This window comes from Primulina tabacum, chromosome 2 (assembly GCF_025594145.1).
Source record: "Primulina tabacum isolate GXHZ01 chromosome 2, ASM2559414v2, whole genome shotgun sequence".
In the NCBI taxonomy this organism is placed as follows: Eukaryota; Viridiplantae; Streptophyta; class Magnoliopsida; order Lamiales; family Gesneriaceae; genus Primulina; species Primulina tabacum.
Window position 1 is genome coordinate 22,464,791 of NC_134551.1, and position 15,522 is coordinate 22,480,312.

General features: G+C 43.2%; 1 protein-coding gene across 1 annotated transcript; it reads left to right on the top strand.

Moving 5' to 3' along the window:
• The first annotated feature begins 3,815 nt into the window (after nucleotides 1-3,815).
• On the top strand, nucleotides 3,816-5,445 carry LOC142537580 (uncharacterized). The gene is made up of 3 exons (XM_075643086.1): nucleotides 3,816-4,062; nucleotides 4,134-4,498; nucleotides 5,032-5,445. The coding sequence occupies exons 1-3, from the start codon at nucleotides 3,816-3,818 to the stop codon at nucleotides 5,443-5,445; spliced, it is 1,026 nt and encodes a 341-aa protein (XP_075499201.1).
• The last annotated feature ends 10,077 nt before the right edge of the window (nucleotides 5,446-15,522 follow it).

Sequence of the window (15,522 nt, forward strand, 5' to 3'; positions counted from 1 at the left end):
GAAGATGAAATTCAATCTCAACATGATCATGATAGACGAAGAACACTTAGAGATCACATGAATCCTACATGCACTAGTGCACTTTCATATCTAATTTTTCCCCCTGATGCATCTCATTTCAATTTTAAGCCTAGTATTATTCAACTTTTACCCAACTTTTACGGCTTAGATTCTGAAAATCCTATACATGCATTTACGAGAGTTTGAAGAAGTGTGCGACACATAATGATCTAAATTGTAGCATGAACACAATTCACTTAAGCTTTTTTCTTTTTATTTAAAATATAAAGCTAAAACTTGGCTACAAAATCTTAGATCGGGATCCATTCGAAATTGGGATGAATTGTAACAACAATTTTTGAAAAAAAAAATTCCATGTCATAGAGCAAATTCTTTCAAAAGGCAAATCATCACACTAGAAAGTATATGATACCCCCATAAGGATCCGGGTCATCATTAACCCGGCTTATAACTTGGATAGCTCAGATCAGAGCCAATATGCCGAGCGCTTTCCTCAAGACCCGGGCACTTCTTCTCTTCCCGGGTGATCACCTAATAGCTCAGGGCCCTCAGACAAATACCGAGGTATCATACCACCCAGGCCACCTCGAGAATTGCACCACACTCAAGTGTGATTGATACAGGAGGTCTAACCTGTCAGAGCAACTTGGGCTTTGAGTATTTTAGAAGTTATCAGAAGCTATAGTATGGGCAGCCGACTTGCCATACTTAGTAGGTGGCACGGGAATCGAGGTACCTACTCCATTTTTTACTATAAATAGCAGGTATACTTCTCATTTAAATGATTCTGAATCTTTGAACTCTCAAGCAATCACATATACTCTCTCATATATTTGCTTGTGTTCATCTTCAACGTTCTGACTTAAGCATCGGAGTGGCTACGCCGGACACTCCTCCGGCGCCCATTCACGAGTTACTTTCTTGTTTGCAGGTGTTAATTCAAGCCATTACCTTCACTAAAATTCCTAAACAAAAAATTTTTGATTTGATCCAGTGGAGCCCCTTACCCGGCTCATCCATTTAAGATGGCTCCAACTCGAAGAACTAACCAGGACAACTCCCGGGCTCCTGGAGATGGTGCTGGTGCACATACTTCGGGACAAGGGGTGCTCTTCTCACAGGACTTAATCTTATTAATGTGACCCCGGAGGATTTGGCTCGGATGATAGATGAGGCAGTTAAAAAAGCCATGGCCCAGAAATATCCCTCTCATCATGATACCATTCCAGGGAGGGAGCAGGAGCAGGAGCAGGAGCAGGGGCAGGAAAGAAGGGTGAAGAAGGAGATGAGAGGAGAAGACGAGAAGTCCAGCGCCGGTTCTAAATCTCCAACTGTGGCGGAAGAATTGTTGGAGCTAAGACAAAAGATGAAGGTCTTGGAAGGGCAGTTGGAAACCCGAGATACTTCCCGCGCAGTCACCAAAGGATGCCCTTTTGCTGATATCATTGTGCGGGAACCTCTTCCCGGGAACTTCAAATCTGCCAAAGTAAAAGATTATGATGGCAATACAGACCCCGAGGAGCACCTAGCCTGTGGGGACCCGGACACTAATTCATTTTCTTAATCATTATTTAGATTCAATATAACAATTAAATAGTGTGGGACATAAAATTTTTTTTTAAAATGCAAGTGCGGAAACGTAATGTAATCAATCGGATATACATGTCAACATAAAAGTACAAGTCTTGTACAACATCTCTTTATCTCAAACTAGGGTTCAACAACTACACATCAAATGTTGAATCCTATTCTAATTCTGAGCCCGGATCTCCACGCTAACCGTAATCTCTCATCCTCTTCCTGATCCTGGTCCTGTCCCACCTGTTGTCATGCACACATACAGACACAACAACAGCCGGATAACTCCGGTGAGAAATACTACCCAGTATAAACAATGAATACATGCAATCATAAAACAAATATAAAAGCATCAAACAGATATCAATAGCATATATCAAATCAGAAAAACATGTATTGATATAAAGTTGTAAATAAACTCTGGACTCGTCATCTCAGACTTGACTCATCTCTAATCTAGGGATCCCGGTTCCTGGATATTACAATATACCAAATCTCAGCGATAGAAATGAATCAACTCCTAAGCGACATCGATATAGATCACATATCCAGTGTCTTGGCGACTCAGCCGAAGACTTGGCACATCAGCCAATGACTAGGCGCATCAGCCCATAACTCAATACATACTCTGCTATAAATCAATAGACTAAGCATATCAATCTCAGACATTGCAACATATCGAGGCAATGACAATTCAGTATGTGATTTTAGGAAACTCAAGTTAAATCAAACTCGAGTTGTGCAATCTCGGATCAACATTGATTTATACCTTTCTTTCTGTTGTTCTGACGAAGTCGATGTCTCGAATTCGGATCTGTCAATACTCAATCTTGAAATGACAATATCGAGGAGTATAATATCAATACACCACTCACTCAATACTGGATATAATCAGAACTCAATCAAATTCTGTTTCAACGGCATAACTACACAAACTCAATATACCCAGCAATATAAATCAACAGATATCAATTCCCACAACTCATAATCGATAACAATACAATCTGATATCAAATCTCAATCAAATCAATTCTGAAAAATCATAACAATTGCATACAGCATCTGTTCTTCAATCCGGTTTCAATTATACGATGTCTACTACGTCAAGAACACCATATATGAATCATATTCGATTCTTTCAACATCATATTTACAAATCATAACAAAACGTAGTAAAACTTACGTCCAGTTGCAGCTCTCGTCACTAGGAACACGGTACTGCAGTCGGATTGAAATTCTGACGGGCGGATCTTGTACAAACTTCAAATTCCTAAAATAAAAGGCGTAAGGAATTTTCACAACTTTCCTCGGCCCTTTTCTCTGAACCTTTAGTTCTTCTTTTCTAAATGTTGAAGGGAAAGGCAACTTTCATATATATATCATGCATGTCAAGGGCAAATGGCTCATCCTAAGTGCAACACGTCTCGCGCATATGCGTGACCCTCCTCGGCGGTCGCGCATATGCGCGAGACACTATGTCTCGGCGCGTCCTCATCACGGAATCTCGCGCATATGCGCCGAGCGAGTGTCTCGGTGCGTCCTCATCACGGAATCTCGCGCATATGCGCGCCCTCGCTCGGCGCATATGCGCGAGGTTCTTCACAACTCTCTGTCATTCTCGCGCACATGCACGGGGCCAGGTCGCGCATATGCGCGAAGTTCTCTGCCTGCCTCGCCCATATGCGCCCCTTCCGATCGCACATATGCAGCGAGGGGTCCAGTGCTCGCACATAATTTAGGCTTCTCCGGTCCGATCCTTTCCGTCTATAATCACATCTCAATTATCAACAAATCATATCAGATTACAATAATCAAATCTCGGTCATTACATAGCTAGATTTGAAAATATGGCCATGTTACACTGTTACACTAATCGAATCAAGTGTAAGAGGTTCTTAACAACGTTGGTGGATTCCGCTCAGAGATGGTTTGAGGGATTGGCTCCCCAAAGTATCCATTCCTTCAAGGACTTCCAGAAGGTGTTTTCACACCATTTCAGCAGCAGTAAGAAGTACAAAAAGACTGATTTTATTATTTTTGAAGTCAAACAGAGCCCGGAGGAGAGTCCGACGAGTGAGCCTGGGAGAAAGAGAGAGCCCAAGCCTGAGAGAAAGAAGAATTCACCCCCGGCTATGGGGGTAATCAAAATGATTTCTCGAGGATCCACTGATGGTGACTCTAACCGGGCGAAGAAATCCAAGAGTAGGAGGGATTGAATGGAAGTAAAGGGGATGAGGAGGAATGAGGAGGTAATCAGTTTTGGTCCGGAGGATTTGAAGGGAGTAAATCTGCCCCATAATGATGCCCTAGTCATCCAAGCCCGGGTGGCCAACTATGATTTCATGAGGGTCTTTATTGACTCGGGCAGTTCTGTGAATGTAATCTTTAAAGAGGCTCTCGTACAGATGGACTTGCAGGGTTATCATTTGGAAGCTGTGGAGACTGCACTATTTGGCTTTGCTGGTCATGTGGTTTATCCGGAAGGGGAGATTGTCTTGCCACTGACTTTGGTCTCCCAAGATCTTAAAAAACAGTGCTGACCTCTTTCACTGTGGTGGACTCCCCATCATCATATAACATCATTCTGGGGAGGCTGGCTATGAACAAGCTGAGGGCCGTGGCATCTACCTACCACCAAAAGATCAAGTTTCCTGTGGGAGCCCGTGCAAGAGATGTCCGGGGAGATCAGCCTTCTTCGAGGAAACGCTACGTGGAAGCAGTCCGGACTGATCAAAGTAAAGCCCGAAGGGAGGGAAAGAAAGCAAGGGTTGATAAAGTAGGAGGAGGAGTAATGGAAAAGGGGGAGGTACATTTTGTGGTTGAGGTAGAGCAGGAGGTTGTAGAAGTCGGACCAGGCCAGCAAATCCGGGTGGCTGGGGACCTCAGTGCATCCACCTGGGTTAGTTTTATTAATTGTTTAAAAGCTAATATGCATGCTTTTGCATGGTCCTAGCAGGAACTGATAGGGATCTCACCCCTGATATCTGAACATCATTTAAACATTCTCCCGAGATCTCACCCGGTGAAGCAAAAGAAAAGACACTTTGGTCCGGAGAAGGACAAAGTTATTGATGAACAACTGAAAAGAAAGATCTGCTGAAGGCCGGCCACATTCGGGAAATTCAATTTCCTTCATGGCTGTGGAATGTGGTGTTGGTGCCTAAGTCCACGGGGAAGTGGAGGATGTGCGTGGACTTCCGTGATCTCAACAAAGCTTGTCCCAAAGACCATTATCCCCTGCCCAGGATTGACCAACTGGTGGATTCCACCTCGGGCTTCGAACTGCTGAGTTTTATGGATGCTTACCAGGGGTATCATCAAATCCCCCTGGCCAAGAATGATCAAGATAAAGCCAGCTTCATCACCTCGGGAGGTACATTTTGTTATGTTGTAATGCCTTTCGGGTTGAAGAATGCAGGGGCCACTTACTAGCGTCTCATGAACAAAGTCTTTGAGAAGCAATTGAACCGGAGTGTGGAGGTATATGTAGACGATATTTTGGGCAAGTCTAAAGAGGTCACAGACTTCATTACTGATTTGGAGGAAACCTTTGCCACTCTGATGCATTATGGAATCAAGCTCAACCCTGCCAAATGCATCTTTGGTGTAAAGAGTGGCAAGTTCTTGGGTTTCATAGCGACAGCCCGGGGGATTGAGGAAAATCAGGAGAAAGTCAAATATGTATTATGCATGTCATCTCCCCGATCTGTCAAAGAAGTACAGAATCTGACCGGGAGGATTGCTTCTCTTTCTCGATTTATATCCCGGTCAGCACACAGAAGTTATCCTTTCTTTCAAGTCCTAAGGAAGGCCCAACAATTCGGGTGGGATGAGAAGTGTGAATAGGCCTTCCAGGATTTGAATATCCATCTTGCGGAGCTTCCTGTATTGGTAAAGCCGGAGCCCGGGGAGAAACTGTTTGTTTATCTATCAACTACGGAGTATGCTGTCAGCTCATTCCTGATAAAAAAGAAGGCTCTGATCAAAAGCCTGTCTAATATGTCAGCCATACTCTCAGAGGCCTCGAGCTTCGATACAGTGATGTAGAAAAGATTGCTTTTTCCTTGATCATGACCGCTCGGAAGCTGCGACCTTAATTTCTGTCGCATCAAATTGTTGTTCTCACCAATAGTCCTCTTGGGAGAATTATGACTCACTTAGAAGTGTCCGGGCGGATGATCAAGTGGACTGTGGAATTGGGCGAGTATGACATTGAATATAAGCCCCGGGTTGCCACCAAAGCACAGGCCTTGTCAGATTTTTTATACGAGGTGGTTCAACCCGACGAAGAGGAAGTATGGAGAGTTTTTGTTGATGGGGCGTCTAGCCTTGCTGGGTGTGGAGTAGGGGTCGTGATAATATCCTCCCCGGGAGAAAAGATTAAATTGGTCCTAAGGATTGATTCCCGGGTAACTAATAATGAGGCCGAGTATGAAGCCGTCCTTGCTGGTATCCGAGCTGCCCGGGAGATTGGAGCATCCCGGATTATTCTATACACTGATTCACAGCTAATCACTCAGCAGATTAAGGGTTCTTATGAGGCTAAAGATGACAGAATGCACAAATATCTACAGCTCATCAAGGCCCAATCAGAAGTCTTTGTGGATTGGAGTATTGAACAAATAACCGGGTAGAGAATAACGAGGCAGACGCTCTGGCAAAGATGGCTGCTTCTTTATCAGAGGCCAGTACCCGGGAAGAGCTACATGTTACTCGGCTAGTCCTTTCCGCAGAGGAAGAAGTATTGCCAGTGCCCGAGAACTCCTGGATGACGCCCCTGATCAAGTTCATTGTGAACAATGAATTACCCGAGGACAAAGCCCGAGCTCAAAAGATTAAGAGACAAGCTCCCAGGTTTGTTCTCTTAAATAATGTCTTGTACAGGAGATCATTCCAGGGACCTCTATTAAAATGCTTATCTGGGGGAGAAGTGGAGAATGTCCTCCGAGAAATTCATGAAGGGTGCTGTGCTGAGCATCTCGGAGGAATATATTTGGCCCGGAAGACAATGCTTGCCGGATTCTGGTGGCCAACTCTTAGCCAAAATTCTGCTCGAGTGTTCCAGGCTTGTGATGGTTGTCAACATCATTCAAATTTTCAACATAATCCGACCACTCTTATGAAGCCTATTTAGGCATCTTGCCCCTTTGATTAGTGGGTCCCCTTCCCTATTTCCCGGGCTCAAAAGAAGTTCTTGCTAGTGACTGTGGATTATTTCTCCAAGTGGGTAGAAGCTGAGCCTTTGGCCAAGATCACAGAGCATGAAGTTTTGAAATTTCTGTGGAAGAACATAGTATGCTGGTTTGGGGTACCCAGAAGGTTGATCTCAGTTAATGGGAGACAGTTTCAGGGCAAAGAGATTACATCCTGGTGCCGGAAAATGAAGATCACTTAGTCTTTCACCTATTGTGCCTATCCTCAAGCTAATGGCCAAACTGAGGTTGTGAACAAAATTATCGTACAAGCATTGAAAACCAGGCTGCAAGGCAAAGGAAAGGACTGGGTGGAAGAATTACCCAGTGTTCTTTGGGCCTACAGAACTACTCCCCGAGCACCTACTCAAGAAACTCCCTTCAACTTGGTATACGATTCTGAAGCAGTCCTTCCAGTTGAAATAGGACAAACTTCTTCTCGGGTAGAATCTTACCCGGATAACAATGATCAAAGCCGAGCCATTGAATTGGACTTTGTGGAAAAAAGAGAGATCGAGCGTTGATTCGAATGGAAGCATACCGGAGCCGGGTTATGAAATCTTATAACAATAAGGTCCGAATCCGAGATTTCCAAGTGGGAGATCTGGTCATTAAGAAAGTCAATCCAGCTGGGGATGTTGGTAAGCTGGAATCTCGGTGGGAATGACCTTAAAAAATCGCTCGGAGGGTCAATTAGGAATCTTTTTATCTAGAGGATGCCCAAGGACGTTCTCTCAAAAGGCCTTGGAATGTATTTAATTTAAAGACGTATTATGCTTGACAGATGTAATTATTTGAAGGAAGATATAATGAAATGATCTATTTTCTCAGAGAAAAGTGTTATATATTGTTTCTTATAACTTAACCCGGGAGGTACTAAGCCCCGGTTAGTCAAAAAGCCCAGGGTACTACACCCTGGCTTGGGGCAACATATCTCGACCATTCCCAAGTCCCAGGACATGCTCCCCGGCCCAAGGCTCCGTACCTTGGTTCTTAAAAAGCCCAAGGCACTACACCATGGCTCGGGGCAACACACCTCGACCATTCTCAAGTCCCGGGACATGCTCCCCGGCCCAAGGCTCAGTACCTTGGTTCATAAAAATCCCAGGGCACTACACCCTGACTCGGGACAACACACCTCGACCATTCCCAAGTCCCGGGACATGCTCCCCAGCCCAAGGCTCCAAACCTTGGTTCTTAAAAAGCCCACGGCACTACACACTGGCTCGGGCCAACACACCTCGACCATTCCCAAGTCTCGGGACATGCTCCCCGGCTCAAGTCTCCGTACCTTGGTTCTTAAAAAGTCCAGGGCACTACACCCTGGCTTGGGGCACCACACCTCGACCATCCCCAAGTCCCGGGACATGCTCCCCGGCCCAAGGCTCCGTACCTTGGTTCTGAAAAAGCCTAGGGCACTACACCCTGGCTCGAGTCAACACATCTCGACCATTCCCAAGTCCCGGGACATGCTCCCCGGCACAAGGCTCCGTACCTTGGTTCTTAAAAAGCCCAGGGCACTACACCCTGGCTCGGGGCAACACACCTTGACCATTCCAAAGTCCTTGGACATGCTCCCCGACCCAAGGCTCCGTACCTTGGTTCTTAAAAAGCCCAAGGCACTACACCCTGGCTCGGCCCAACAAACCTCAACCAATCTCAAGTCCCAGGACATGCTCTCCAGTCCAAGGCTCCGTACCTTGGTTCTTAAAAGTCCAGGGCACTACACCCTGGCTTGGGGCACCACACCTCGACCATTCCCAAGTCCTGGGACATGCTTCCCGGCCCAAGGCTCCGTACCTTGTTATTCATGCGAAACAAGTTTGTATCATAAGGATCTTTACTCGAGAGCATGTTTACTTATCTTGATGGCATATTAAAAATCCCGGTCAGTTCTAAACACTTGGAAAATTTTTTGATTTGGTGTATTCGAGCAGTTATATTAATCAAGTTTCTTGAATGACTTATCATGGTATTATTATAAAGAAACAATGAAAGGAAAAAGAAATTTTTCATTAATAAAGGCCCGAAGGCAATACTTAAAAGAAAGAAGCAAAGAAAAAAGACAATCCTAGTCTATATCTACAGGATCGAACCCTGGCTGTTCCTCTCGGGCCTCTTCCTTCTCCTCCTCACCCTCCTTGGGAAGCGACGCAATGGCACATCTGAAGTCCGGGAAATCTTCCTCATCCTCGGGTATGAGCCCAGGCTTCTTCAAATTGTTCCCGGCACTTCTCAAAACCGGTCTGGAAAAGGGGATAGGCCCGGTCTTCAACGGCCTTCTTGAATTCGGGAGATTGAAGGAAAGAGGCATGTCACTTGTCTTTATTGTACTCAGCCAGGGCCAGGGCGCTCTCGGCTTTCTCGGCCTGAAATAATTGTACCTCTACCTGCTCGGAAAGAGAATGATTCCTCGATTCCGAGACAGACAGGGTACCTCGCAAATTTTCCCCCCGAACAAGGCCTTCATTGATGTCATCTTGGGCCTTGTTCAGGGCCGAGCGCAAGCTGGCCACTTCTTCCTCGTAAGTGGCTCGAGCCCGGGACAATTCCTCTTGAAGTTTTGACTGAGTATCTTGGAATTGTCGGGCTCGATTAGTGGAAATGGTGGCAGCCGCAGCAACCTCCTTGAAGGCCGAGATCATCAGTTGAGCAGTCTGTTCAAAAGATAGTTAGTAAAATATAAATAATAATCGAGCAAAAAAGAAAAGCAGAAAAGTTTACCGCCAAGAGCTTGTTTGATCCTTCGAAAATTTTGGCGTCAGGCCGGAAGCTCTTCAAATGAACCTCCTCGTCAGGAGTAAGGATCTGTTTGAAGATCTTGAGCCCTGTTGCCGAGGATCCCTCTTCAAAAATGTTGACTCGGGGAGGATGCTCGGGGAGGAGGGGTTGTTGGTTGGATTGTTGAGAAGGAGGGGTGGTTGATGGAGTTGCCTGAGACGAGCCCTGCCCCCCCTCTTGGTTACCCTCGACCAAGATCAGCTCCGGGCTTATGACAGACTTTCTCTTCCTCTGGGTGAGAGGGACGTGATCTTCAGAATCCTCCCGGGATTCATCTCGGGTCTCCTCCTCCTGTTGAGCCTCGACCCGAGTCAATTCAACTTGCCGGGCCGCTTCCTCGGCCTTTTTCTTCTGCTGGCCGCGACTTTTCGGGCGGCCAGCTTCTTATCCTTTGCTGCCTTCTCCTCCGCCCGTTTCTTAGCAAAAGCCTCCTGCATTTTGTCTGCGTAGAAAAAGTAACAGATGAGTATAAAATTACAAGTGTAAGCAAAATAAGTACAAGACACGGAAAAGGAAGTTACAGGGTTGAGTGCCTGAGCCAGCTACTTCATCGATCACCCGATCTACCGGATCTTCAGCCCGGGCACTCAACCGATAGGTAACCAGGTTCTCTTGGGCAATGAAGGTAGAGAAGGAGTATTTTTTATCTTCCACCAAAGTCTGGCTTTGGTTGTAAAACTCCTCGAATTTATAAGCCCGGGGAAGGGCAGGTTGTTGGGGAAGAGAAGTGATGAAGCCGGTTTGACAGGAAAGAGGGGCTGGGAGTTGAATGAAAAAGTATCTTCCTTTCCACCCCTTCTGGGAAGAAGGGATGTCATCAAGGAACCGGACATTAAGTCGGGCAGAAAGGGAAAAGGCATAGTCACCTAATATACAAACAAAATAGTAATGAAGGATGAGGGATTTAATTGCAAGATTGTGCATTTTAAAAAGAACATAGACCGAAGCCATTACACGGAAAGAACTAGGGTGGAATTGGTTGATAGGCACACCAAAGAGCTTAGCGACCTCGATGTAAAAAAAGGGATGGGGAACCGGATACCAATTCTAACCTGATCCCAGAAGATGGTTGTATAGCCTGGGGGAGGTTGATCAGCCCTATCAGAGGGGCCGGGTATGAGGATAGAGTAGGTAGAAGTAATAGCCCCTAAAGTTCGGAGTTTCTCGTCTGCCCCCGAGCACAAACTGCTGCTCATTGAGGTAAACCAAGGAACCCCCGAGGCCTCGGTAGAAAGAGGGTCAAAAGCCCGGGCTTTGCCCTTACCCTTGTCTTTTTTCAGGACTCGGGAAGTTCCCGAAGAAGAAGTTTTGGAAGAGGAAAGATTGGTTTGGTGGGCCGCTGGTTTTTTGGAGGTTTGGGTAGGGAGGCGACGGCGAGGGGGAGATGGGGAGGAATCGGAGCGCATCGCGTTGGACTCTTCACTAGGAGAGCCTCGCGCATTCGCTCTAGAGGTTGAAGAAGTAAAATTAGACATAGTTCGAGGGAGAAAACTTACGAGTTTTTGGAGGAAAAGTCGATTTGAAGTTGCAGACGGTGGGAGATTGTCGGAGTCAAGGAATTTGCACGTCGGAGAGCTGAGAGGAAAATTTGCTAGAGCTTCCGCAAGTTTTTGAATTTGAAAGTGATTTTTGAAAAATAAGTAGGCTACGATATATAGGGGAGGGAATCAATCTCCACCGTTGATCTAAATCAAATCGGACGATCAGGATTAATCTAGGAAGTTGTGCAGACAGGTGAAAGGACGTGCACGGATATCGAGGAGACAGGTTCATTATTATCTCGGGGTGCGAAACGATTTTTTGGCGGTATAAATGCTAAAGCACGCGTCATAATGACAACCTTTTGACTGCCCGAGAATACTAAATGACAAAATATTCAAAGCCCGGGAGACATGAGGCCTTGACACATTATTCAAGTCCGGGAGACATGAGGCCCTGGCATATTATCTTAATCCTGGGTGGTATCAGACCCCGATATCTCGTCCCATCTAGGAGATATTTGAAGCCCCCGATGCTCTTACACGTTCTTAATTATTTTCCTGTGAAAGAATAAGTATAATTAGTCGGGACAGCGAGCAAGACTCTAGCCCGTCTATTTTAGGGATGGGTGGTGATACCCCCATAAAGATCCGGGTCATCATTAATCCGGCTTATTACTTGGATAGCCCAGATCAGAGCCAATATGCCGAGCACTTTCCTCAAGACCCGGGCAATTCTTCTCTTCTCGGGTGATCACCTAATAGCCCAGGCCCTCAGACAAAGACCCGGGCATCTTACCAACCGGACCACCTCGAGAATTGCACCACACTCGAGTGTGATTGATACAGGAGGTCTAATCTGTCAGAGCAACTTGGGCTTGGAGTATTTTAGAAGTCATCAGAAGCTATAGTATGGGCAGCCAACTTGCCATACTTAGTAGGTGGCATGAGAATCGAGGTACCTACTCCATTTTTTACTATAAATAGCAGTTATACTTCTCATTTAAACGATTCTGAATTTTTGAACTCTCAAGCACTCACATATACTCTCTCATATATTTGATTGTGCTTATCTTCAACCTGCTGACTTAAGCATTGGAGTGGCTATGTCGGACACTCCTCCGACGCCCATTCACGAGTTACTTTCTTGTTTGCAGGTGTTAATTCAAGCCATTAACTTCATTAAAATTCCTAAACAAAAAATTATTGATTTGATCCGGTGGTGCCCCTTACCCGGCTCATCCATTTCAGCGAGATCACATTAATATAGAAGATGTTTTAACGATGAGATCAAGAAAACAAAATTGGTTCAAAAATTATTTTTTTGAGAGCAAGGATGGCCGATTGAAGATTTTGGAGACTTTCTCCTTATTTCTTTCTACCCAAGTTTCGGTGTAAGGCCCGAAATTTTATCATTTTAATCCGAGATTATTTAATTTATGAATTTTGTAATGATGAATTAGATTCCACTGTTTTTGTAATTAATTAGGATTGAAATGGAATTAAAAAGAGTTGGGAGGGCCAAATTGCAAATAGTGAAGACTTCAGGGTCTAAAGTGCAATTATGGGATTTGAGGACACTTGTCACACCATGCATGAGAGATATATATAAATTGTAAATTCCCTTCATTTCCACCAGAGACAAGACCGAGAATTCAGAGCAAAGTTTCCTCAATTTATTCGTACCATAAGTTGTGATTTTGGCAAATCCGTTTATCTGATTTTCGATCTGGACACAATACCGTGCTCCTCTTGTTGAGAACTTTATAGATATGTAAGTTTCATTCATTTGCAACATGATTTGAAATTTATGTATTGGAGGAATTGTGATTTGATTATCATTATGTGTTTTGGTGATATCAGTAATCGTATATTCGAAGTCAGATCGAAGAATAGATTGTTTATGCAATTGTTATGATTTTTCAGAATTGATATGATTGAGATATATAGATTTGAGATTATGATCTGTTATTGTTGAGATTGTGAGTTATATGGATATCTTTTATGAGTTGTGGTATTATATCTGTGATGTTGTAATTGACGGGGTTGTCGAGATTGTACTGTTATGCCGTCAAAACATCAGTAGACTGATATTGATCAGATTGATTATTGAATTGAGGGGAATATTGATATTGTTCTTCTCGATATGTCATTTCAGATTGTATTGACTGCCTTGAATTCAGAACTTCCAGTTCTTCAGACCGAGACTACAAAAAGAAAGGTATAAGTCGATGTTAACCGGGAGATTAACTTGAGTCAGATTGGACTCTAGTTTCCCTAAAATCACATACTTTATTTTATTGCAATTGTTTGACATTGATATGATTAATCTATTGATTTATAGAAAATAGAGAATAGCCGATAGCTATTGAGCGAGAGTCATTGACAGAAGGGCCAGACAGTGTTAGAGTGGTCATTGGCCCATTGCACATTGTCATATGATAGCTTTGGCGGATATGCCAAGTCTGTGGCGGATATGCCAAGACACTGGATTATTGATTTATATCGATATTGCTTAGGGGCGGATCGACTCCTATCGCTGAGATTCGATATATGTGTTAATGTCCAGGAACCGGGATCTCTAGATTAGAGATGAGTCGAGTCGGAGATGACGAGTTAGAGAGTTTTATCTATATTCACTAATGTGTCATAAATTATGATTCATGTTCTTAATACATGGTTTATGCTTTTGTATATGATTTTATGCATCGCATGTATACATCGCTTATACTGGGATTTTATTCTCATCGGAGTTATCTGGCTGTTGTCGTGTTTGTATGTGTGCATGGCAACATGTGGGACAGGATCAGGGTCGAGGAGATGATGAGAGATCGTGATTAGAGTGGAGACTACGGACTTTGACGTTGCTGTAGATAGGATTCAGCACTTGACATTTAGTTGTTGAACCTTAGTTTAAGTTCGATGTTTGTTGTACAAGACTTGTACTTTTATATTGATATGTATATTAGATTGAATTACATTACGTTCCGCAATTTAAAAAAAAAAATTGGCCCAGATTAATTAATTGATCCATTTATCCCAATGACGATTAAGAAGATAATTAGCGTCCGGGTCCCCACATTCGGTCATCTTAAAATCAATTAAAGTAACAAGTATTTAGTTAATTATTTTAACTAATAATTTTTTCCTTAATTAACCATATTAGTTAAGTAATTAGATTTCAATAAATCTCTTGCCATTCTTTTAATTCTCGAATGCATGCCATCCAATTAGAATAAATAAAAAAATTCTAATTATATTTCTAACCTTTCTTTTTACTTAATTAATCCAATTAATTAAGTAAACTAAATATTCTAAATCCATGCCATATTAAATGCAATCTCGAATATTAATACATATATTTTGAGAATATCATGCATTAATATTATTTTTCTTTGTGTGCAAGTTTCTAAAATTATGGTATCATAAATATTTTTATATTACATAAATATATACCATATTTTATAAAAACTTAATGAGCTATATTTTAACTTATTAAAATATAATTTGATTATTAAAGCTCATTTGAACTTTAATAAGTTCGCATGATGGGCTTATACTCTTACAAGCCCATGATCCATGCTCTCATTACATTAATATCATCATAATCCCGATCGACGATCCAGCATCATCGATGTGACAATTTCAACTTATTGTTATTATGATGACACTTTAATTTCGAGATAACAAAAGTCCAAATAAGACAGGTGCACTCCCTTTGACTATTTTAGCAGTCATGCTCTCAAAATTTCTATAAGCTTTTCATAAACTTTATTTATAAGCTTATCGATTGATCATATGAAACTTATTTCTTATAAATTCAACTCATTGAATTTATTATCTCAATGGGAACAAGTAAACCAGTGCTTGTGTGACCCTCAATGGTTCAGGGATACAGCTAGTCGTGGGTTCACAACTCTTTGTGATTCAGGACATAATCGTTTATTCGGGCTTACCCTAATTTGCCACATTCCATGCACCAACATTTGATCATGAGAATGTCAGAAATCATTTTCTGATTAAACCCGTCGAATCATGGTAAGAGCGTCCAGTAGCATCGCCCCATGATTACTTAGGTATCACTGATAGTTCATGTAAGAACCAGTCGATTATGATTAATGTACAGTACGGTCCCTTCATCTCATATATCCCGATCGAATCTGCAATAATTGGTTCATCGAGGGTTGCATAATAATTCGATAACTATGTGACACATCTTTGAGAATAAATAGTGACATTGTATGTACAATTGGAGAAGTCCTTCTCTAACGTACATCTCATACTCTGGCCAAGGATTCCATGCACTATCATTCCATCAGATCACATAGGATATCCACACCCGTAGGTGAGCGGTGAATTCCCGACTACAATGCACTGGCTCCTACATGTGTCGCAACTGTACTCAATCTCGTCACCTGATGACTCTCCTGGAGTCGGTAAACGAGTCAAAGCACAGCCCTAGTATATAGAGC

Bases quoted from the DNA above. Each gene is read 5' to 3' on its own strand.
- LOC142537580 (XM_075643086.1), top strand. From the start codon at position 3,816: ATGGAAGTAAAGGGGATGAGGAGGAATGAGGAGGTAATCAGTTTTGGT. The intron at 4,063-4,133 runs GTCATGTGGTTT...CTTAAAAAACAG, and splicing joins TGCACTATTTGGCTTTGCTG to TGCTGACCTCTTTCACTGTG. The intron at 4,499-5,031 runs GTTAGTTTTATT...GCCACTTACTAG, and splicing joins ACCTCAGTGCATCCACCTGG to CGTCTCATGAACAAAGTCTT.